The sequence below is a fragment of the Rhinopithecus bieti genome, unplaced genomic scaffold (assembly GCF_001698545.2).
Source record: "Rhinopithecus bieti isolate Rb0 unplaced genomic scaffold, ASM169854v2 scaffold_35569, whole genome shotgun sequence".
In the NCBI taxonomy this organism is placed as follows: domain Eukaryota; kingdom Metazoa; phylum Chordata; class Mammalia; order Primates; family Cercopithecidae; genus Rhinopithecus; species Rhinopithecus bieti.
The window spans coordinates 319934-346231 of NW_016815046.1; the positions used below are offsets into that span (position 1 = coordinate 319934).

A 26298-nucleotide genomic window follows, 5' to 3' on the forward strand; every position below is an offset into this window, starting at 1 on the left:
CCTGGCCAACATGGTGAAACCCCGTCTCTACTAAAACTATAAAAATTAGCTGAACATGGTGGCATGTGCCTGTAACCCCAGGTACTCGGGAGGCTGAGGCAGGAGAATCACTTGAACCTGGGAGGCGGAGGTTGCAGTGAGCTGAGATCGTGCCACCGCACTCTAGACTCCAGCCTGGGAGTCCTCCAGGCTGGACTCCATCCAAAAACAACAACAGCAACAACAACAACAACAAAACCATATAGCAAGGGTTTTTTTTTTTTTTTTAAGGAAAACTAACAAGAATAATTCATACCTACAATGATTAAATGCATATATACATATGATGTAAATATCTGTAAAGTTAAAATCTCTTTAAGTCTTGATACTAAAATATGTAGTCACAAAAAAGAGCTTAAAAGAAAACACAATAATCTGCTATCGAATTTTAAATATTTTTAATATGATAGATAATTTGTAGTGGAAAATTAAGACAAAAGTTAGTTTATTAGGAAGTGCTATCACAAAACTAAAGGTGGCAAAAGAAGCTATTTTTCTAGGACAGAATTACATCTTCAAAGTCTTGTCTATCTGTGCTTCTAAGAAAAGAATAATATCAACTAGAAAAATAATAATTTTGCATAGTATCCATGATAATTTTCCATAGCAAAATAAACTTTTAGAGTAGAAAACTAACATAAATCCAAGGAAATACAGTAATAATGTTGTAAATAGTCATGTTATATATGGTAAAGTGAATACATTTATTAAACTATGCTTACAGTGAAGTGCTATATTCTTGAGTGTCTAATCAAAGAAATAATTATTTAAACAAAAACAATTTCTATATCAAGAAAAAGGAAAACATACACATTTACATTCATAAGAGCAAATAAAGCACAAAAATGTTCTTTTCTAGTAAACTTCATACATTGTAATGTCTTCAGTGGAGGTGAACTAATGGGTCAATATTTGGGCCTTGCATCAAGAATGTTCCAATTAAAACATAGAGCAATAAGGCCCAGAATTCAAAAAAAAACTGGATGAATATATAATGAAGTAGTTAGTTGACACTTTAAAGAAGATAAAACACATAGAACAGGTAAATTTCAAGAGTGGAAACTTGCTATATACGATCTGCATTAATATAGAAGAATTTGGGAAAGAAAAGAGGAAAAGGGTAGCAATGATTGGCAGAAAACAGGATATACATCATCAGGAAGCTTCAATACACACTAAAGACTTCCTTTCCTTCTACTAACATGTTCAAATAACTGTATTTCTGATGGGATTTCCACCCAATCCCATACCCTAAGCATGATCTTTGATTGCTAAGGGCTTATCCTTCAAGAATAACATCTTTTTCAAAGATGTTACTTCATTGGTCACTTTCTCCAGCAAAAACATTCTCTTTCTTCACTTTGCTTTTCTATTTTTATCCTAGGACACCAAGGGGGTATAGATCTGGTAATCGTAGAAGCTAGTCTTTGTCTCAACTGAGTCTCAAAGAGAAAATAAAATATCTACTATCTGGACCAGTGACTTGACAGCATTCACTATCTAACCAATCTGAAACCCAGAATACAAATGATCTTGATTTTATCAATAATGAAATCATAGTAAAAATAATAGATAGCATTTATTGAGCATGTACTATGTGCCAGGTGTTACTACAGGCCTTTTATGTGTGTATCACATGGAAACTCATAATAATCTCAGAACTGAGGTTTCCCTACCCACTTCTCCAAACTGCAATGCTCCCTAGGAATGCCCATTGACGAACCTCTTGGTCTTCATAATATTTTGCTCAACTACAATTTCTTTCCAATACTACTCTAATTTTAAGTTCCTTAATTAAATCAAGGTTGTCACATTTTTAAAAAATAATTTTCACAAAGACCGTCTCATTTACCAAATATTTCCACCCAGCTTGAACAGTGTCGTCATCTTTCGATGAACGGGAAATGCAAACATTTCTGCTGCTTTCACGTGAATATGAACAAACACTACTCATAGAAGCACTTACTGTGTGCTAGATATTGTTCTGGGTGGTTTTCAGTATACTAGCTCATTTAATCCACCTAAAAATACTGAGGTAGATACTATTACTACCTCCATTTTATACATGAGAACTCTGAAACTTGCCCAAGGTCACATGGCTAGATTGTAACGCAACTGGAATTTTCAAGGATTATTTTGAATTTTAGTGTTATCTGCAATCATGAATTTCTAAGGTTACAATCTGTAATAAAAGGTCTTCAGCTTTTGCAAATCATGACTGCACGCTCATAATCAGTTTTAAGATTAGAGGTTTGATCTTGTAACACCATTTATCTGTCATCAACACAGAAATGGTTAGGCCGTTCTTATCCTCTTCTCTGAATGCCTGGTCAATACAGAAAAGTGATTTCTAGAATTATGTCTTTCAAATTGGACTACGCAATTAAATTCATTTACAGACACACTGTGCTACATACTATATAAATAGTGCAATTATCTGAAGTGGAAATAGGTGGATCTTTTATGGTAATAAGATGATTTTCAGACTTGTCATGGAGCAAAAGGCAAGGAAGTAAGCTGATCAAGATTGTTCTGAATGCCTTTTTTTTTTTTTTTTTTTAAAAAAGCTCTATATAAAATGTATGCATATGAATTTTGGATGTATCTTATCCTGAGCCCCAACACTGAAAAAGAACATAACTGCCAATACACCAGATCCTTGTCCCAGAGCAGAATTCAGTATAAATGATGTCAACCCATCCAACCTCACTTGAAGGCAACCAGAGCAGGGGGACAGTCTGGTAACAGGCCTCCAAGTAAGGACAACATCAAAGCAAAGCTCTAGGGCACTCAGTGCGGTGTTTTCCAAACTGCAGGTTGCAAACAAAATTGTGAAATCAATTTAGGAGGCCACAACCAGAATATTAAAAATTGAAATTCAGCACCATAGAAAATATCAGTCATCTATCACCATAGTAAGGGTGTTTTATGACACATTTTTTTTTTTTTGCCAGGTATGTATGTGTTTACTGGGTCACGATATTGTAACATGTATACTTCTAATTATGGATCTTGGTCAATAAAACTTTGAAAGCCACATATCTAAGGAGTACTAAGTACATGTAATTTTCTAGTACTAAGCACTACATTTAATAAAATAGGATTCCTCATAACAAACAAATGGAGTCAGTCGCAGTAAGAGGATCTTAGATCATAAAATGAACCTTACATTTTAGCCAGTCCAACTAATCACCCAACATATGAAGACCTTCTGTAAGATTCCCATAACAGAACATCTAACTTCTGGAGCAAGTCAGTCTGTTCCTCTGCAAATCACCTCTAACTCTTAGAAAGTTCATGATGTCAAATCAAAACAGAATGTAAGGCTATTGCTTTCGCATGACAGCTCTTCAAAGTGTGTGTGTGTGTGTTTAAATTTAATTCTATATAACTTCTTCTGAATAAACATAGGTCATGGTAGAAAATTTAAAAAAATACTAAAAAGCATAGATGGGAAAATAAAAATTATGCAGAATCCATAATCCAGAGCTAATAACTAGAGCCATACTGGCTCTACCTCCTTAACCTGCTTTCTACTTACTATGCAATAAATAGTTTCCTCCAATTAAATATTCTTCTACGACATGATTATAATGACAGCATAACATTCTAGCATATAGTTATACTATAACTTATTTCTAAAATCCATTAGATAGCTAGATTATTTCTAGATTTTATCATAAAAAAACACTGATATGAACATCCTTGCACATAAGTGATTTCCTTATGATAATCGTCAGATTCGAATTACTAGACTGAAGCTATACAAAATGTTAAGGCTTTGACAGAAAATTGTAAAACGTGTCCCAGAAAAATTGTGCCAATTTACTTTCTCTCCTGAGACATAGAAAGTGCCTTTACCCACAGCCTCGCCAACAGTAGGCATTAAGCTGTTTTTCATCTGTCAATTCAGTACAAAAAAAAAGTCTATCCTGTTTTAACTAATAATGAGGTTAAATACGTTTTGACATATCTATTGGACATTTTTATTTCCTCTTCTGTGAATTTGCCAATCATGCCCTTTGTTCAATTATCTTTTGAGGTTTTGGAAATAACTGATTTAGCTCTTTAAATATTTGAGGAAGGCTTTCATGCCAAGAGGCACTATTAACTCCATTGATTTGAATATTAGGTGCCGGTCTTCTTTAAAGGAGTTAAAGATGGTATTACTAACATAGTAACTATAAGCCACAATGTTTTTTTGTTCCTATAAAGATCACCTTACTGAGCAACATATCAAATGGGAATGATAGGAACTTTGTAAATATAGATGGAAAATGGCAAATTTTAAATATTGTTATTCTATGTGTAAAAATCAGAGGTTTCCCTTATACCAAGAAAATCAATAATAGCACTAAAGACCTCTTGTTGATACTCTTTTCCACTTCTTTCCTCCAACCACAAACAAAATGTTGTCCAGTTCCATTGAGTCTAAGACATTAGGAATGTATACCACCAAAACAATAACAGAAACACAAAGAAGTGATAACAAAAATTTGGCTTATCACTTCCCTTTTGTACCCTAATGGAAATGCAACCACAAATGCCTTCAGGAGCCTCAGAAACAGGCGCCCAAAGAGGAAAATTATACATTTCTAAAAGTAATTTTAAATTTGGAAATTCTTCACCTAAATGAGACATGGACAACTCTAAAGTACCACATACCCACCTCATAGAAAATGAGTAATTATCTTAATTTTCTTCCTTTCTTGCACAATCTGCCCTCCCCGACATCCAAGCTAAATATTTACCTAATTTGACAATTCCTGCCCCACAGCCTTGTTTCAGGCCTAACTTCTTTTCTAGACTACAGCAATAACTTCCCTGCCACTCCTCCTGCTTCCTGTATTGCTCTCCTCAAATTCATCCTCTATACGCCCTCCAGAAAGATGCCTCTCAGATACAAATTCAGTGGTTCCCATTGTTAAAGATCAAGTTTCCAAGCTCTTTGGTGTAGCACAAAAGGGACTTTGGATTTATATAGACCTACACCTCTCCTGGCATTCGGGTCCTTAGAAGATGCTATGCCTGCGCGTGCCTCTGCTTACGCATGCGTGGTTCCTTCTGCTAAGAAAACTTCCTCTCCCCATCAGTCTGCTGACTAATTCTGCAACCACAAAGACTAAGCTGAAGGCTGACCTTCTCTTCGAAGTGTTTCCTGATCCAATGTTTGTATCCCAGGCCAATGTTTGTATCCCAGGCCCAATACAAACCAATACAAATATTGGTTTGTATCCCAATACCAAATTGTCCTTCCTTGGTATTCTTATGACAGTCTGGAAAAGTTAACAAATGGATTTTCCTGTCTGTACGATGCAAAATATAGCCTAGCACACTGTGGGGCCTTCAGTTGCCCTAATCACATGGCATTATTAATATAATGAACCCTCTTATCTCTCTCCCTTGATAAAAGACAAAGCTTCTTGAAGTATCCTCATCACCTCACCTTATCTAGCAACCATCACTGTCTGGCACATAGGGTGTGCTCAATAAATGCTTGTTGGATGAATGAGCTTTTAGTAAAATAAACACACTTTTAGTAAAAATAAATAAATGAATGAAATAAATGATATGTTTTCTACAGTCTTCCTGCCTCAAGAGTTCTTTTTGCTTTGGAACTCCTCAATAATGCAAGAGGGATAAGAGGATTTTCTAGAAGTCTAGAAGCGAATTTTCCTTATGAAGAGAACAAAACTTAATGGCAATATGGCCCTGCTTCAGTCAGAGTTGGAACTCAGGTTGGATTCGTGTTTGGACACAAAGGCTACTTGCTGGCACCAGCCTTCCAGAACAGCCGAATTTGGTGGCAGCAGCTGATCAAGCCGCATCCCTCTGGGACATCTGCTCTTCCAGGCGTGACGGCAACAGCAGAAGAGGCACAGGAGTGCAGATTGGCTGCCTTCTAGGAATCCAAGGTTTGGACAGCACTGAACAGCCCCTCCACCTATGCTGACCATGGGTTCAGGAGGAAGCCAGTGTGGAGACTCACAGCACCCAGCCATAGCTGGTCGTTCTCTGACAGTACTGCCTTGGGGTTCCCAGACCTTAATGAGCTGGTGGCTCCAGGGATGGCTTAAACCTTGGTGCGATGACTGCCCCTGGCATTCGGTCTTTCCTTCCAGCTGCCCTGCTCCACAGCAGACACCTGGTCCTGTGGCACTGCCCCATGTTTTCAGGTTTGCTTCTCTTTGGTTTGCTGCTTGGCATCAAGTGCATTGTGCCTTTGGACAGAGCTCTCTCTGGCCTGACCTATCCCTGATGGGCTGGTGTGTCTTTGTCAGGCTGCTGGGTTGGGGGCTCACTGTCCTGCTCTGGGGGTTGCGAAGCAATGTCTCTCCTCTGAGACCTGCCCTTTCAGTGAACCTGTCCCTTTCTCCCTGGATGCTCCACAGGAGCCAAGCTATCCTGTAGCGACTCCGCAGGGGCCCTTTCCCTCTGGAGGGGTCTCCCGGGTGAGGGCTGGCTCTTCTGAGCTGGCCGATCGCCGTTGACGGGAGTTTTATTTTCTTGACATAATCCTCCAAAAATCTCTCTCTTCCAAGATGGCCCTTGTTTGGACACATCTACATTCCGAGCCAGGTCATTTGTGGGGAGGTCGGTATGGGCCCTTTTTCTGAGATTGTTGTTTTTTATCTTCTTGTAATTGGGGGTCTCTAGGTGATGGCTGGGCATGGGGGGCTCAGGAATTTCTGGTTTATGGAATTTGCTTCTCTGGTTGCTCAGATCTCCCTAGTTCGTCACAGTTACACACTGAAATACTAGTTTAGACAAGAAACAAGAGAAGGGCTGGGGTTGGGATGGTCGGGCACCATGGCGGGAGCTGGCTGACGGAGGGGTTCTAGCTGCAAGGCTGGCTGGTGGCTCCCAGGCGGAGCCTCTTCCAGAGGTGCCAGTCCTCCAGCCTTCCCTTTCTGGATGGGGAGTTTTTGTTTCCTAACCCCTGTCTGCTGAAGTGGCCCCTGGTTGTGAGGTGAGGCCTGCATGTCTGGAATCCTCCTCCTGGAGGAGCCGCCTGCTTGGGGAGCTTTCCTTTCCTTTGCAGGCCTTGCATCGGGCTGAGTCCTCGAGTTCTGGGGCAGCCCTGGCTCCGGGAGAGGAGCAGGAATGCGAGGGAGCCTCACTTTCTGAGCCGCCTCCTCCAGGGCGGGACTGAGGATAGGCGGTGCTGCTTGCTCCTGGCTGGGGGGACTGATAAGAGGGAGTTTCACCTCACTGACCTTCTCTTCCTGGACTTGCTGAGGACTGTGGGCTGCCTGGGGGTTCAGATTTGGCGGTGGTTTTGAGTGCGGAGGGCTGATGGGAGGAAGTTTACTGGTGTCTGCTTCCCGGGTTGGTGGAGGCCTGGGACAGGGAGTCATGGTTTGATCGGAGGTTGTTCCTAAAGCCTCTTCCCTGCTGGGCCATAGGAGTTTGGGTGTGGGCCTCCTGCTCTGGAAGGGAGCCAGCACCTGAGGCTGGGGCAGCCGAGTGGGAGCCAGCCGGATTCTAGAAAGCAAGGTCGCTGGGGTTTCCCTGGCCTGGGGCTGCTTGGTATCTGTTGCTAAGTCTTGGTGATGTGGCAGTTCTGGGGGAGGGGTAGTGACCCTGATGGCTTCCGGTTTGGAGGTTTCCCTCTTCAGAGCTTGCTGAGAATCTCCAGCAAGTTTCTGCACCACATGAGGGTGGGAAGAATCTTTTGGAGGATCATGGTGGGAACTGCTGGGTGGATGTTCGTCTGACTCAATTTCCTCATCCTGAATTCTCTGAGGGCTGAGGGGAGTGGGGCCAGGTGCCTGTGGAGGTTCAGACAGAGGAGGGCCACTGGGGGTTACCTGGGCCTCCCCTGACTCCTCATCCTGGCCTGGCTGAGGGCCGCCGGACAGGGGAGGGGAAGGGTGTGCAGGAGGCGCCAGGGTAGGGGTGATGGGAGACTGCCCCACCTCACTGGCTTTCACCTCAGGGACATCTGTCTCAGTGGTTATTTGTTTTAGAGGAAGATGTGATTGTTGGACATCCTCTTCCGTCGGGTTTAGGAATAGGTCCTGGGCCTGCTGAGGAAGAGCCAGTGCCGATGAACTGAGGTGTTGAGGGAGCTCAGGGTTGAGATGGCTGTTAAGAGAAAGCTCTTTTTGATGGGTTTCTCCATCCTGAGCCAGTGGTTGGTTCTGGGCAGGAGTTAGGCTCTGATTTTCTAGGTTCTTGGCATGAATTTGCATTCCAGAGAGATGCTCTGTCATCTGGCCATCTGCTTGCAGTTTTGCCAAGCGCCTGGGAGATGGAACCAGGTGTGCTGGTACCCCAGAGAGAGTCTTCTTGCTAGAGGGAGCTCCTGCTTTAATATAAAAAGAAGTTGACTATAAATAGAAATTAACTAACTGCTTAGAAATTAATAAGAAAAACATCTTTTCCCCTGTTAGATGCACATAGGCCCTTGAAAGGAATAAAATTACACATACAGGAGAACTTAACCTTCCCTTCTCCTTGGAGATACTAAGTGTCTATAATTCTCTTATTTTGTGGAACTTAGAACAATTTTAGTCAACTGAAAACATAAACTTCAATGAATAAACATAAGAGGTTTATGTCTGGTTCTCATTCGTAGAACCAAAATTTACATCCAGGTTTGTGGGTGGTGAGACATTTTCCAAGTGAATGAGATTTTAAATTTATACCAACTTAGAGTATCAGCGCTGCTTTTGACGGTAGAAACTAGGGGATGCACATCCAAGCCAGATGAAGTCTCATTGCTTTGTTTCCTTGTTTAACGGCAGCCCCTTTATATAAGCCGTGAGCTCTGTGAAGTGTTCTGTCTATTCACCAATACCTGGCAAAGGGGCAGGAACTGAGCAAATGGGTGATGAATGCAAGAAGGAAGGAAAGAATCAGCCTGACAGAATCACAAGGCACCATGGCTCAGAGCAGTTGTTCCTGAGGACCCCCATCCAGGTTGCTATCCCCCCACTCACATCCCCAGGCCTCCCCTTGGACTTCCACATCTACCTTGCCTTCAAAAATGGCTCTAGGAGGCCACTAGCAATGCTGGTGTTGCAGAGAGGGGGTCCTCCTCCATTCACCATGACACCAAGTTCTCAGAATGACTGATCTCAGGGACAGTCTCACAGATGCCATCATCCAGCAGGCACTCATTCAGTGAACACTTGTTCACTAGATGGATTCTGGGGGTCCAGATACCGTCTTACCCCAGTCCTAAGGACATAGCTCTGAAATGTGGAGCGGTCAGAGGTGGTACACCAGTCTGGAACAACCCTGAAGAAGCTAGTTTCAGCTCACTTTGGGGGAGATCTGATACTCAGAGACTCCAACCCAAATCAGACCTCTGAGGTGACCCCAGAGTGATCCATTCCCCAGAGGTAAACCAGGCTCCCAGCCCCCGATCCCCTCCACTGATGCAGGATGAGCTTGCACTGCTGGGTTCTCACTGAGCCCCTAGTCTGGACACGCACCCTTTGCATCCCATCAAACTGGTGTTCTCTAGGGAGAGAGTGGGACAGGTGGGAGCAAAGAAAGGCTTCCCTTGGTGTGGTTTCTGAGGGGATGTCCTGTTCATCATTTGGAACTCCCTAGTTTATAACAGCTATAAACTGAAATACTAGCTTAGACAAGAAACAGGGTTAAATTGAAAAATAAAACTGTGAAAATATCAAGAATAGGCAAACTCATAGAGAAAAGAAAGGAGATTCGAGGTTACCAGGAGTTGAGGGGAGTAACAGTTTAATGGGTATAGAGTTTCTGTTTGGGGTAATGACAAATTTTGGAAACAGGTATTGGTGATGGTTATACAACACTGAGAATGTAATTAGTACCACTGAATTGTACACTTAAATGGTTAAATTTTAAAACATAAAATTTTATGTTATGGTATGCTTTTTAACCAAAATATAAAGTTAATTTAAAAGGTAGAAAATATCAGAACAGTGAAATCCTGTGCTAAAGCTTCTTTTGCTCCTTAATCTCTCTTGGTTTACTGTAATCAGACATACAAGGATGTGTTCCCCACTTTTACAATTTAACAATTGACATAACTTGGCAAATCATACCAGGCCTTTTATTAAAGATAAAGGGAAACTTTATGGACTAGTCAACTGCTCAGTTCTCCTCTGTTTGACTCATCATAACCATCATCATTTCTTTCTACCATTAGTCAGAATAATGATTTGCAAATATAATTTTATTTTATGATCTATATAGCAAGAACTCAGGGTGATAGTTGGTCCAGCTTTCTAAAAGCTTTACTGGAAGCACTATCCCAGAAGTAGGTTGTTTAGAGACAAATGGAAAGAAAGACATCCCTTAATACTGAGTTGTGAATATAGTTTTTTCCTTATTTTATAGAAACTATTTTATTTATTTGTGCTTTTTAAGTTTTTGGGTATTAGAAATAAGTGTTATTCACATTACAATAGGGAAAATAAGATGTGTGTGTGTGTGTGTGTGTGTGTATATATATATTTTTTTTTTTTTTTTGAGATAGAGTCTCACTCTGTTGCCAGGCTGAAGTGCAGTGCTGCGATATCAGCTCATTGCAACTTCTGACTCCCTGGTTCAAGCAATTCTCCTGCCTCAGCCTCCCTAGTAGCTGGGATTACAGGCACACACCACCACACCCAGCTAATTTTTGTATTTTTAGTAGAGACTAGGTTTCTCCTTGTTGGCCAGGATGGTCTCAACCTCCTGACCTCGTGATCTGCCCGCCTCGGCCTCCCAAAGTGCTGGATTACAGGCGTGAGCCACTGGGCCCGGTCAATATATATTTTAAATTAAGGGGATATCTGAAGAGTTCAAGGGTTTATGATCACTGTGTACCTAAAGTTACTATTTCATACATGCATTAAGTGAAAATTCAATTAATCCATCCATTGGTGAAAGTTTATATTTCTGGGTCCAGGCTGAAAGATGCTGTACTCAGAACTGATAAACCTTGCACTTCCTTTTATCACTCTGTTCCATTCTCATTGTTAAGAGTAGAAATTCAGCTTGTATTCTTAGTTACAAATTAGCAATGTAAAATTACAAAAGATAAAGCTATGTATTACTACTTCAGATATCTGGGAATAATTTTCAGTTTGCATTGATACAGGATTACCACTTTAAGAAAAACAATGGTGTTGGTCATAAGATTTCTGTTTGTAGTGATGCCTAATCCAATTGGGAAAAACCTCAGCTCTGGACAGCCAGATTCTAATAGTGCACCATGACATTATATATAGGTTTTTATTTTAAGAAATTGGAGCTCAAAATTATTTCTCCAATCAAGTTAATGGTTATTGGTTAGATTTAGAATAGAAAACCAAGGCTTCATATTTCCAGTCCAGTTTTCTAATTGCTCAAAGCTGTCTTTCACAGAATCATAAATATTTTTTATTTCAATTTCTTCCTTTTGACAGTTCAATTATTTTTAAAAAAATTCATTGTACTAAAACTATTGTTTATTTCTAGAGGTCCCATTTATATGAGTAATGTGTTTATACACATATATCTAAATTATAGAACTTAAAATCAGAGTGACCCAGCTCAGAGCAGGAGCAATGAGGTGGAGCAGCAGCTGAGCACATGACTGTGACTCTGCCGGGGCTCTGGGTCCCTTCCTGGGGAGTACTTATGAGAGGTGAGGCCAGCTGGATTTCCTGGGTCAAGTGGGGACTCGGGGAACTTTCCTGTCTTACAAAAGGTTTGTAAAATGCACCAATAAGTGCTCCGTAAAACGCACCAATTGGCAGGATTCTAAAAGTAGCCAATCGCAGGGAGGATTGAAAAAAGGGCACTCTGATAGGACAGAAAGGGAACATGGGAGGGGACAAATAAGGGAATAAAAGCTGGCCACCCCCACCAGCAGCAGCAACCCACTGGGGTCCACTTCCATGCTGTGGACACTTTGTCCTTTTGCTTATCACAATAAACCTTGCTACCCCTCACTCTTTGGGTCCGTACCATCTTTAAGGGCTGTAATACTCACCACAGCTCTACTCTTGAAGTCAGCGAGACCGCGAACCCACCTGCAGGAACCAACTCCAGACACACTGACACTCGTTTTAAGGTAATTATGGTTGTCCCCACTCTCGTGCACTGAACCTGTAAACATCTGGCCCCAACTCCTTGGCACCTTGTTCACAGCCCTGAGACTCAGGAAGAACATCGGCTCTCCTTCTTGTCCCACTTGAGACATCATTAAATGTGTATTAATAAGGACCATGGCCATTAGAACTTTTTAGATACTCACTTGAATAATGTCTGGCCTCTACAATGTTACTTTATGTGCAAGCTTATTCTTAAACCCACAAGTGGAAAAAGTAACTTCCTCAGCAAATTGTCTAGATAAGATAAAGTGATTGGCTTTAGAAAACACATTGTTTTTCAAAATACTAAACATGCCAAAAAAAGAAAGGGGCCTTGAGGCTAGTGATTTGATACATTAATTACAAATCTGCCTACCTATCTTTTAAAGATGGAATTCTATTAGTCAATAACTAGATGGCTCAGTTTCAGTTATGAAATGTAACTGAGAGCTATCACATTTTTACAAATTCAGTAATTCACACTTTTCATTAAATCAGCCAAGCCTGACCTCATTAGTCCAAATAAATAAAATTTCATTATACCCGTTAAAATCAAAGTCTATTTTTCTATGCACACATTATCTGGTCTATTAATTTACCAAATGGCAACTGCACCCAATAGCCAGTGTTCCTGATAGTTGTAGAATAAGAAAAGATACAGAGATGGATTCTCACTGACTGTTGAGGCAAAGTCTTGTTCAAGCCCCACTAGTTAGTGGCAACCTCAGATTGAGAAACACACTGTTCTCAGTGACTCAGAGCTGGTCAGGCTTAGGGGACTGATTCATGTTTATCCAAACCCACAAGAGGCTGATTTAAAAGCTAGTACACCAATTAATTAATTTACAATGGAGACAAGCCTGGCTCAGGGATCAGGGCAGGGTGAGAAACGTAGGGTACAGCCCCCACAGGGGCAGGTCCACCTGATGGGACCAAATTAAAGATCAGAAGGTTGCTTGGTTAGCAAAGAATTAAGGCAAGGGGAGCCAGATTTCCTCAAGAGAAACTTCTACTGAGCTACAGAAGCCTCATTAGGTACACTACACAGCCCTTCTCCATAGAGATGGCTTTCTAAAGAACCGATGCCCAGTGCAGAGATTCCGAGCAGGGCTGGATAAATACACTGACACACTCCTAATCTAATGTCCCCCAATCCCCCCTTCGTAGACTGAGCATAGTCCTCCAGTTCTCCATTCCTGTCTATTTTCAGACAGGTCAAACTTTCTCCAGGAACATTCTAGTCAGCAGGTCATACCCTGGTCACTTCATCTCCTATAAGACATATGGAGAAGGAAATTCTCAGCCATTATCTGTTGATTTTTACCAGTTTTACATTGACCTCATTCCAAAACACCAGGGGCCCTCAACCTGGGAGAAGTGTGCAAAATTACAAAACAGCATTGATTTGAAGTCTGGCAAGATCATGACCTGCCCTGCCTCAGTCTGCCAGGATGGAACCTGGTAAACAAAATCCTATTTGGGCAAAAAGTCACAACTGCTAAAACACAAAGCTGAACATACTTGCAAAACAGCCAGGGTCTCGGGTTAACATTTCACGATATGCAGTGTGTGAATGGGGTTCAGTCCATCAAGGGAAAGTTTTAAAATTTACTATGGTGGCAAAATACACATAACACAACATTGACTATCTTAACCATTTTTTTTGTTTGTTTTTGTTTTTGAGATGGAGTCTCGCTCTGACGCTAGGCTGGAGTGCAGTAGCACAGTCTTGGCTCACTGCAACCTGCTACTCTCTGATTCAGGCAATTCTCCTGCCTCAGCCTCCTGAGTAGCTGGGATTACAGGCATGTGCCACCATGCCTGGCTAATTTTTGTATTTTTAGTAAAGACAGAGTTTCACCATGTTGGCCAGGATGGTCTCCATCTCCTGACCTTGTGATCCACCCACCTCGGCCTCCCAAAGTGCTGCGATTAGAGGCATGAGCCACCGCGCACGGCCGTCTTAACCATTTTTAAGTGTACAGTTCAGTGGCATGAAGTGTATTCACACAGTGCCACCATCACTATCATCCATCCTCAGAACTCTTCTCATCTTCCCAAACTGAAACTGTACCCATTAAACCACTCCCATTCCCTAGCCTCTGGCAACTACCGTTCTTCTTTCTGGCTCTATGAACTTGACTACTCTAGATACCTCATGCAAGTGGAATCATAAAATAGTTGTCCTTTTGTGACTGGCTCATTTCATTTGGCACAATGTCTTCAAGGTTCATCTATGTGTAGCATGTGCCAGAATTTCCTTCCTTTTTTAAGGTCAAATAAAATTCTATTTTATGGGTTCCTTCCATCTTTTGGCTATTGTGAATAGTGCTGCTAAAAACATGGGTGTGCGGCTCTCTTTTTGAGACCCTGCCTTCTATTCTTTTGGAGGTAGATCAGAAGTGGGATTGTTGGATGATAGGACAGTTCTATTGTTAATTTTTTGAGGCCTCCATACCGTTTTCCACAGGAGCAACACCATTTTACCTTCCTGCCAACAGCACACGAGGGTTCCAGTTTCTCCATATCCTTGCCAACATCTGTTAATTTCTGTTTTTTTATTTTGTTTTTATAGTAGCCATCCTAATAGTTGTGAGGTAGATTCAAGGGAGTCTTTTAAATACATCTCAAAATTCATGTACCAAAATTCTAACTTAGGGCTTTAGAATTCCTGGATTCCAAGGGGGTGCACTCTTACGAATACTACATCATGTGCTGCTGACCATCCATGTGGTAGATAAGGAGCATTAGGTCTATGTAGCAGAACGGTAAACTGAAACTCCAAACAGCGAAGAAGCTGACCCAAGGGAGCACAGGGCTAGGAGAGGAGCACCGATCCTACGACTAGTGCTCTTGCCACTGTATTCCGCAGCACAATATTTTGAGGACTGGGGTAACACAAAGAAAAGGGAAAAGAAAACTCTCAGACTAAATACAAACCCGACAAGTAGAACAACATCTCAGCTCTCTAAAGAATGAAACTTCTGGAAGGCTGAGTTCTGAGCCATGAGGTTAACCCTTATCTATTACCTCCATCAAGGCACTGCCCAGCCTGTTCCTTAAGGGCAGTCCCTGGAGGCCCATCATGACCATGGAGATAAGCAGAGTTACAGGTCCAGAAGGCTGACTCACGCTGCTTGTTTTGGGGACAATTGCCCCAGAAGAAGTACAGGAATAAAAGAGAACCAGCTTTAGCCCAAGTGATGAGTACCCAAATAGGAACTCAGATTTGTTTTCCTTTCCATGAAAAAAAAAAAAAAAAAATCCTGGCGCAAAAAGGATAGGATAGTACCTGCAGTTGTAGCCAAACTCTTGGCAGGTTCCTTAGTCAATCCAAGGTATTCTCTAATGAGCTGACTCAGGTTTTGGTAGGCAACATCCAGATCATCTGCAGCAAAGAGAGTACATTTTAAAACAACAGGATCAGATCCAAAACAGTTGATGTTTAACTATTGGTGGTAATGATTTGTTTACTGCATTTAATTTTATATATATTATGGTAGAATTTTATATATATTATGGTAGAATTCTAAGATGACCCTAAGGACACATCACCCTTGTATAATCAATCTCCTTCCCTTAAGTGTGGGCAGAACCTGTGGAGGCAATGAGATACCACCTCCACGATTGTGTGACATTCAGCAAAAGGGATTTTTGCAGATGTAGTTAAGGTTGTTAATGGGTTGACTTTGGGTTAATCAAAAGGGAGATTATCCAGGCAGGCCCACCCTAATCACATGAGCCACATAAAAGGAGAGTTCTCTCCAGCTGTTGGCAGAAAAAGAAGTCAGAGACTCAGATCCCAAGGAGGATTCGATGTGCTGGGGTCCTGGCTTGAAGATGGTGGGGCCACGTGGATGAGACCTGAGAGCAACCTCCAGAAACCGAGGATAATTCTTGGCAGACAGCCCACAGGGAAACTGCGACCTCAGTTCTACAACCAAAAGAAACTCCATCCTGCCAACAAGAATGAGCTTTGGAGGCTTATCCCCAGAGCCTTCAGATGAGACCTCAGCCTCCTGATACCCTGAGCAGAGAATCCAGCTATGCTGTACCAGACTTCTTATCTAAAAAACCGTGAATTAATAAATGGGTGTTGACACTTTAAGACACTAAGTGTGATAATTTCTATGCAGGAATAGAAAACAAATTCAACTGTGTAATACATTAACATGTTTCAGAGACTAAAAACTATTATTAATAAGTTGAACCATATGAAATTGCTGTTTTCATAGGTCAAAATAGTTGAATATCAACAATTTCATATGGTTCAACTAATGTCCCCTGTCCATCTAGTTCATCTAGTTTCCCTTCCCCCAAGAGGTAATCAGCATTATTAGTTTCTTGCAGATTCTGCCAGAGAATTTTTTTATGTAGTACAAGAAAATACAATTACATAATTTTTTTACATAAATGATGGCATACTATACCGTAAACCTGTCTTTTTTAGTAACGGTATGACTTGAAGATATTTCCTTATCTGGACACAGAGAACTTTCTCTTTCTTTTTTATGACTGTGTAATATAGTGCAGTTTAAAAATATATAGAAATTTGCCAGGCATGGTGGCTCATGCCTGTAATCCCAGCACTTTGGGAGGCTGAGGAGGGCAGACTGCTTGAGGTCAGGGGTTTGAGACCAGCCTGGACAACATGGCAAAACCCCATCTCTACTAAAAATACAAAAATTAGCTGGGCGTGGTGGCAGGCACCTGTAATCCCAGCTATTTGGGAGGTTGAGGCAGATGTATTGCTTGAGCCTGGGAGTTGGAGAAAGAGGTTGCAGTGAACCAAGATCACGCCATTGCACTCCAGCCTGGGCGACAGAGCAAGACTCTCTCTCCAAAAAAAAAATATATATATATATATATATATGTGTGTGTGTGTGTGTGTGTGTGTGTGTGTATAAATTTCTAGAATATATCTATAGAAATTTTATATGTATAACAATATATACCATATATATGGAATTTCACATTTCAAAAAATCTCCTGCCCATGAAGCTAATTGTTTTAAATTAAAAGGTCATTTATAAAGCTAGTTTCTGAAAAATATTTTGTTTTACACATACATCTTTATGGTTATAATTTTGAGCTATTGGGTTTTTAACCGCTATGTTGTAGATTATAATAAAATTACCCGTGAGTTCGATATGCCTTTCTAGAAATTTAAACCCGTGTATTTCAAATACATATACTTTAACTTTTTGTTCTCACAATGTCCGCCTAAAAAATGAACTTAGTTCAGGCTCATTTTAGCAGGCCGAAATCTTATTAGGCTAGCAATTTTAAGAAATATGGAGAGCAATGCTCTCATTAAGTACAAGTAGAAAATTAGACCGCTCTTGGATTCCTTTTTTTTTTTTTTTTTTTTGAGAGGGCGGAGTCTGCCCGGCTCTGTTCGCCAGGCTGGAGTGGCAGCTGGCCCGGACTGCAGCTGGCACTGCAAGCTGCTGGCCGTCGCGGGTTTATGCCATTCTGCCTGCGCTCAGCCTCGGCCGAGTAGCTGGGACTAAGGCCGCCCGCGCGCACCTTGCCCGGGCTAGTTTTGTTATTTTTTAGGAGAAGACCGGGGTTTCACCATGTTATGACCAGGATGGTCTCGATCTCGCTGACGGCTCGTGATCCGCGCTGTCCTCGGCTCCCAAAGTGCTGGGATTACAGGCTTGAGCCACCGCGCCCGGCAGACCTCTTGGATTCTTACCCTTTTTGCGCTCTTTGTGATTCACTGTTACAAGGAAAATAGCTTTTACCCAAGAATTTTATCCCCATGAAACAAACTTTTAATTCAGTAATCTTACATTTCAAAAATAAAACTTTGCTGAAAATTACCAACCTGCATTGATTACTGCATCAAAATATCCCGGAAAATTCTGATTAATTTTAATATAAAGGTCCACTCTGGAGACAGCAAATTCAATTTCTGCACGACTGAATAATCCTTTTCTCCGCAAATATCCCTCATATTTTTCCTTGTTCATGGGTACTACCAGGATATAACGAGGCTCAAAATAGGAATATTTTAAACTTCTTACACCCTGTGCATTAAAAGGAAGATAATACATTGGAAATAGATACATGATTTACAAATCATTTTGGAGCCATCTGACAACATGGGTATAAGAAGTAGTATTATTAATATATTGAAGAATGTATTTCACCTGTAGAGTTAGCTGCTATTTTTCTATAAATACCTAAAGATTGGATTACATTTCTCTCTTCATCAAGTTTTAAATTGTCATTGGAAATATTAGAATTCACTCCACCTGGCTTTCCTTTAATTAATCATTCTAATGAATATGACTGTTAGAAAATTGCTGGATATAAAACAGGTACATTCATAGCAATATTGCAACTTCATTACAGAAAGGTAATTTCAATTCTATATTTCAAACACCTTCTGCGGAGCACCAGGAGACAGAGATCTTGCCAGGGAGAAAAGGCTCTTCTGTGGCCCCTTTGTCATCATCTTGGGACCCTTTCTGCAGCTAAATCGGCACCCTGGTTGGGAAGGCCAAGCTCCTGGTAGCCTGCAGACCAGGAGATCACAGCGTGGAACTGTGTAAGGAACTGACTGGTCTGTGAGTCTGGAGGGCTTTGTCACAACTGCAGCTCTCCGGCTCCTGTAGACTCTGCACAAATCCTTCAAGTTCTCTGGCTATCAGTTTCCTCGTGGGTGAAATGAAAGAGCCATTCCAAATGGACTCTAAAGTCCCTTCCATCTCAATCAGTTTCACTTAAGGTTCAAAATCTTTGTTTTAAAAATTCAGTTGGAAGAAATACAGGCTATTTCCAAAACAATTTCCGAAAGAGTCAATGACCAGGGCAGTCTGGAAAAGTACTTCAGCTGGGGAGAATCAGGGGAATAAAGTATGGATTATAGACTCAACCTCCTGGAAATGAGTAGGAATGAACTCCCAGAGAGAAAAAGTGTGAAACAGGAGCCACTGCTCAGATAACTTTTGGACCAGAGAAAGATAGACAGAAAAGACGGAGAGTTTCTGGACTCACGAATGCATTAATTTTTGTTTCTGCCTTGTCAAATGAATAAATTTTTTAGAAAAGAACTTTTATTTTTGCTAGTTATTATAGAAACAAAGAAAGCTCTCCTTAAAGATACAAAACCAATTAATCACAGAGAAATAAGATTTGAAAGAGTCTAAGTCAGGAAAGTTAAAGAGCTGGAAGAAATGTGTAAGCTAGGAAACGCTTATACCAACACAAAGAGCCAAAAGGGAATTGCAGTCTCCTACTGTGTGAAGTCACAGAGGAAAAAAGAAAGATTCAGAGTTGACATCAAAGGATTATGTACCCAATTTGCCTAGGTTTTGTTTTCTGTACGTTTGGTCTAATTGAATTAGTTTTATAATTGCTTTCTTTTTAATTCCAAAAGTGTCATACTGCTCAGTTAAAGGATCTTGAAAAAACAATCAACTGTCTTTGAAGGTTCCAAGTAGGCAATAAAGCTATATTTTTAAAAAATAAATGAGTGGGAAATTCATAGTTTTACTCTGGATCTTAATTTTGGAGAAGCTTCTATATACTCTAATTATATAGATCATTGTTGGGGGAAGACAGGGTATCGGGGTAGAGAGAAAAATCTCTGACATCTACAGGTCTAAATTGCCAGAAGTATGAAAATATTACACCCAGCGAGCAACTGCAGTTAAATGGCAGCACAGCCCACACATCTCATGCAGAACGAAGGAACAAAGTTGACCGCATGGGGCTGTCATTGTCCTAGGGCATGGGGAACCAGTCCCACACTCTACGAATCAGGCTTTATCTACAGCCTTTTATATAAACAGAGACCATGCTCTAAAAAGAAAAAGGAGCATTTAGTGAGGAAATAACAGAAAATAAAGCTCGAGTGGCAGTTACACTTACAATATCTGTGCAATTTCTTGTATTGTAACCTAACTCCTGTCACTTAATGTTTCACATGTCTTGCCCCGCATACTAATTATAAACGGAGTATCTTATCTTGTGCCTGGCAATGTGTTGCCTGTGCATTGTAACCCCCTCCCCAACCTCAAATATGTATATACATTATCGCATGTACCCCAAATATGTACCTCAATTATGTATCAATAAAAAATTTATATATATATATACACACACATACACACACACACATACACACCCACCACACTCACACAAACTACACACACATTAATTGGTTGAATGAAAAACACTTACTTCTATTTCCATATGAACACAGCTTGCCAAACCATCTCTTGCGATAGCTTCTATGGTGTCCCTATTTAATCCATACTTGTGATTACCATAACTAAATGTTACAATGAATTTCCCCTGGAATTCGAGAAGAACAAAGATTTTCCTATAACAGCAGCCATCATGGAATTTGATCACAACTAAAATCATTTGATGTCTTATTCTAAATAATTTCAAAAACCTTACAAATTTTAGCAACTGCATACGGATGACAATGGCGTAAATGAAACTTAATTTCAAACTGTGACAGAGAAATTTATTCAGAATTCTCAGCTGACAAAAAAAAATAGGTTTTTAGAAATAATCTGCTGACAAAATGTTGAGGAGTGTTAAGGCACTGCAGCATATGGTAAAATAGACTATTTTGTTTACTTACCCACTTCCTGCCAAACTCGCACCAAAACCTTCATTACTGAGAGAACAAAACTAATGGCCTGCCCTTTACCGCCGCCATTTCAGCTGTGCCAGCACACCAGGCAACCCAGAAAAGGCTTCCATTTCCAAAAGCCTTGCATTCCAAGATAAGCCATGAATTACAGATAATTCCGGGAGGCCATGAATTACAGGGACATCCTAAAAGCTTTGAAAAAGCAAACCCATCGTGTTTTTCCTCATAAAGATAGCTTTCTACTGAAACTGCCGCAAATGTTATCCAACAGAATTGGTGTCTGCCCTATAGCCATTTGAACTATAAATGATGCCTCTGTCTGTATTCTGGAAGCTCAGTTCTTCCAAAAACTGCATTCCCTTGGGGAAAAAAAAGGCAAGTAAAAGCACGTCTCTCAAAATTGTCTGTGACTTTTTCTTTGGCAATACTATATTCATTAAACCACTAGGTCAAATCTAAACTGCGTAACTGATAACAACAGAAGGAATAAAAACGTGGATGATCTTGGCAAGTGTGACTTCTCATATACGTGATTTTAAAATAAACAATGAAGTGAAAACTTCCAGGGCTGCACTGAATCCCATCAAATGGCGGTGACAGCATTAAGAACAGTAGCAGTTGGGTCTATTGCTGTCCTGCGTCCTGGCCCCAGATGTTCTGGAAATGTGAGGGTACAGGGATGGGCTGTCTGTCAGGGAAGAGAGGTCAGAGACCAGAGGGCATAGGGTGTCTTTTGAGGTTGGGGGATGGGTCTCTGGGCAATGTGTCTGCTGCGGGTGATGAGGAAAATCTACATCCCCCATAATCAAAAGAAGTTTATGTTATGTATTCCCAAAGTTAAAAACTCAACAATGAATATCCTTACTATTGTATTCCTTCAAAGTCATACTTTCTTTGTTATTTGGAACAAATACTGTGACTCCTTTTCTATATATATATATATATATATATATGTCATATATATGTGACTCCTTTTTCTATATATATGTATATATAAAACCTATATAGATATATGTTGGCTCTCCTTTCAGAGAGACCCCACTTTATCTTTGATGTTTTTTTTTTTTTTTTTTTTTTGAAGACAGAGTCCTCGCTCTGTCACCCCAAGGCTGGAGTGCAGTGGCCGGATCACTCAGCTCACTACAAGCTCTGCCTCCCGGGTTTACGCCATTTCCTCGCTCAGCCTCCGATAACTGGGACCTACAGCCCGGCCCACATCGCTGGCTAGGTTTTTTGTATTTTGTTTAGTAGAGACGGGGTTTCACCCATGTAGCCAGGGATGGTATCCGATCTCCTGACTCGTGACCACCCGTCTCCGGCCCTCCCAAAGTGCTGAGATTACAGGCTTGAGCCACCGCGCCCGGCCACTTTATCTTGTTTATTGCATCTGCTGGTTAGTGTTATGTGTCAACTTGGAAGATGTTTGGGGGAGATGAACATTTAAATTGGAGAACTTCAAGGAAGCAGACTGCCACCCATAATATAGGTGGACTTTATCCAATCAGTTGAAGACCTCAAGAGAACAAAAAGATCAGCCTTTGGATTTCATCTGCACCACTGAAACCTCCATTGCAAAATGATGACTGAGACAATGGAAGAGATTTAGCCTAACTGCCTCCATCTTGCTTCTAACCTCCAAACTGTCCTTGTTCAGTCTTGGGCACAGGCTGAACTAACTTTGGGAGGAACTTAGTTTACACTTTAAAACAAAGATGATAACAGCCCTTTCCCAAAACAAACTTCCTTCTTGCCTGGGGACTAGACTGCCTTTGTAGGACTAAAAAATTAGCCACAAGATTAGAAATTACGGTTTAGGGGTAATGCAGCTGGAGGCTATAAGATTCTGACCCTCCCTAAACTGTTCCTGAGATTAGTGCTTGAGATATTTTGCAGAGCCTGCACTTGATGGATCAGCTGGCACCGCCCAGATTGATAAACTAGTTCATCTGATCCTGTGGCTCCTATCCAGGAACTGACTCAGTACAAGAAGACAGCTTGACTCCCTATGATTTCATCTCTGACCAATCAGCACTCCCGACTCGCTGGCTTCCCCCTACCCACTAAGTTGTCCTTAAAAACTCTGATCCCCAAATGCTCAGGGCGATTGATTTGAGTAATAATAAAACTGTGGTCTCCTGCACAGCTGGCCCTGTGTGAATTATTCTTTCTCTACTGCAATTCTGCTGTCTTGACAAATCGGCTCTGTCTAGGCAGTGGGCAAGGTGAACCCATTGGGATTTCCTGGCCGCCTGGCTCACACTGCAGATTTGGATTTGTCAGTCCCCATAACCCATGTGTGCCAATTCCTTATACTAAATCTCTTTAAGAGATGGGGTCTTGCTGTGTTACACAGGCTGGGGTGCAGTGGGGCAATCATAACTCACTGCAGCCTTGACCTCCTGGGCTCAAGCAATCCTCCTGCCTCAGCCCTCCTGAGTTGCTGAAACTATAGGCATGAAACCCTATACCAGGCTAATTTTTTATTTTTTGAGGAGATATGGTCTCATTATGTTGCCCAGGCTGGTGTTAAACTCCTAGGTTCAAGCAATCCTCCCGCCTCAGCCTCCCAAAGTGCTGGGATTATAGGTGTGAGCCCAACCCTAAATCTCTTTCTATACATATACACATCCTATTGATTCTATTTCTCTGGAGAACCCTGACTAACACTCTATGACTCACCCTGTTTTCAAAATGTATACTTGAATTCCTTTTCAGATATATACCGTAAGTTTGTTTATTCACACGTACAAGGACCTTCCACTGTGGATCAAAAAAAAAACAAACAAACCCCATTTTCTAGAAAGACGTAGAGACATAGAGTTGGGAGGAATCTTGCATAGTACATAGGTATAAAAAAGACTCCATTACAAGTTTGTTAAGAATTGGGATTAAGTGGTTTCCCTCTACCCCATTCTGGCTGGTGATGCTACTTTGGTTTCTTGCTGCATGTGGATTTCCTAATAAATAGCAATAGTCTTACTCCAGAAACCTCAGGGTCTATGGTTTTATTTCTGCAGGAGAGAGAGTTTCTGTGGAGACTATGTCTGTGTCCATAAAAAGGGTTCTCATATCTGCGGGCATGTTAGGGGGGTGATTGTGTGTTGTGGGGGAAGTATCTGATGGGATGGAGGAGGCACCTGTGTTGGGGAGGGTGTGCAGGTCTATGTGTTGTACCTATCAGAGCAGGAAGGTATGACTGTCCACAGTAAGGGTGTGCCAAGGCTGTCCGTCAGTGGGTCTGCTGTAATGGAGGATGGTGGGCAGGCTGTCTGGGTGGCTACTGTGTAGAGGGCGGTTCTGTGTACGCAGGGCTGAGTGTCTGTGGGTGATTGGCAAAGCTGACAATGTGTCATGAGTTTGTCATCTCTAAGTTTGTTTCTCTTCATGAAACAGTTTCAAGCTTACATTAAAGGAAAAGAGATCAGAAGCACAATTCAAGTTCAAGAAAATTATGTTATCCTGAAGTATATGTATATATTATCAGAATCTGTAAAAATAAGTACTTCTCAAACACAGGAGGATTTTTGTAGAGGTAGTAAAATTCTAAGACTAAATATAGTATAGAAGTGTAGTGACTTTTTAGACTAGGAATTGAACCAGACTAGATTACAGATCTGATAAGGTATGAAACACCAGAGAGCAGATGGGGTTCTGAGAACAGATGAACTGACATGAGAAAAAAATGCCTCATACTCCAACAAGAGAAATTAACATTAATTTTGGGAACTAGTTGTCTTTCAACCTAAAGAGTCCTAAGAGAATGCTTCTTACTAATATCAAGATAACTTCTCAAATCTCTACTGAGGCTTTTAAAAACAAAGTCCCAGAGTATTCTTAATCAATTAAACTGAACTGCCAAAATATAGCCCTAGGAAAGAAAATTATAAAGAATTTCCAAGATGTTCTTTTGACAAGGTTAGAGGAAAACAGGGATCATACGTTTTTCTCACTTGTATGTCTCCACAAACACAAGAGAAGTCCAGAAAACACACATCATGTATAGAATTGGCCATTCGAAATTAAACTCATGGAAACTGCAAAGCCTATGCTGAAATGGTCCATGATTTTGTACAATGAAGAATAAGCCAGGTCCATTATTTTGGGGGTAGGAACAGAGGAAGGAAGAAGGAAAAAGAAGGGGAAAGAGGGAAGAGGATATATAGCTATAAGGGAATCACCAGTTGGGTGGTAATCTTTCAAAAGCAGAAACACAGATGAGTCCCTCATCTGATAGTTCAGTGGGCTTCAGAAAAGAAAAGGAAGGGTGTAGGATTTACTTGGTGATAGAAACAGTGAAGATATAAACAAAAATAAGGGCCATGGTGAAGTAAAAACAAAAGGTTTACAGATTCATTGGTCGTGATGAAAATATGAACTCCTCTTTCAGTTTAACTGAAGTCATGGGCAGATACATATTTACATTAGCATACACTTTCAACAGATTAAACATGCTAGGATTATGAGGGTTCCCTTTGTATGTGAAGGCCAAGAAGGAAGAAATAAGTTGTTCTGAAGAAAATGAATTCAAAGACAAGAGTGTTTTGAATTACTATCAATAACTAGATTGTCAGGGTTTCAGTAGAAAACAAACAAATGAAAAAACCCAAAACTTAAACAAGATTGCTCTGAGTGCCTGTGAAATGGACTAACACATGGTAATTACCTTGACCTCGTTAAAACAGTCCTCAAAGAAGTTAGGGATCATCTCCCATCTTCTAGCAAGGGCTTCCATCTGCATTAGTGAACTGCTTGGCCTCCAGGACCGAGAACTTCTCAAACAGGAACATGACCATGGAAGGTAACATGTCCAGAAAAAGCCAACTAAATGGGACACACCATATTGAAATGGTGCTTAGGGCTGTAACAATTAGAAAGCACCACAGATAATACACAGAAAGAGTACTCCCTGGACAGAATACCCAAATCTCCAGACATACGTAATTTACAAGCTTTGTGCACCATCGGTTATGTAAGAACTGTTTTTCTTGAGTAAATCTGACTAATAACAGTAGCAGCAACTGATAAACACAGATCACAGGAATTTTTCATACTGCTTTCATTCTATTTCCTTAAAATGCCTACTCATTCATTTTACCGGAAACTTACAATATTTTCTCCGAGACCATAAAATAAAAAAGCATGTGAAGAATGATGTATCAAGCACTTTAAAAAAAAAAAAAAAACCAATATGAACTCACCTCTCATAACAAGCACAAAATTTAATTCTTCCTTTTATTTATAACTATTTCCTAACATTTTTTCCAGAGAACGTGTATTTCTTATGCAATAAAACAAAGGAAAACATTCTTACCGTGTTTACCATTTCATCAAAAACTTCTTGAGAGATGAAATCATAATCAACTCGATCCCCTTCTCCAAAGTAAGGTGGTCTTGTGGTATGACAGGCCCTGAAATCATAAAACAGATGATCCTAGTCTATTTGTAACTGGAAATTCAAAATGGAAAAGGTTTCAGTATAAAGTATGTTTTAAAAAATGAAGTTAATCCACAAATCATAAATCATAAAGTAATACAGTTGTGAGAATATGTTGGTTTCAAAGTGCTAGATTATATTCAGTTGCTATC

At 40.7% G+C, this 26298-nt stretch overlaps 1 protein-coding gene across 4 annotated transcripts in view; it reads right to left on the reverse strand.

The window, feature by feature from the left end:
• LRGUK (leucine rich repeats and guanylate kinase domain containing) overlaps positions 1–26298 on the reverse strand; it is a 161121-nt gene that overhangs the window by 41636 nt on the left and 93187 nt on the right. For all 4 annotated transcript variants that reach the window (XM_017852934.1, XM_017852936.1, XM_017852935.1 and 1 more), the window contains 4 exons: positions 26024–26120; positions 20289–20402; positions 17926–18127; positions 15385–15480 (listed from right to left, as the gene is read on the reverse strand). In XM_017852934.1, coding sequence (XP_017708423.1) covers positions 15385–15480; positions 17926–18127; positions 20289–20402; positions 26024–26120 — 509 coding nt within the window. The remainder of the gene's footprint in view (positions 1–15384; positions 15481–17925; positions 18128–20288; positions 20403–26023; positions 26121–26298) is intronic.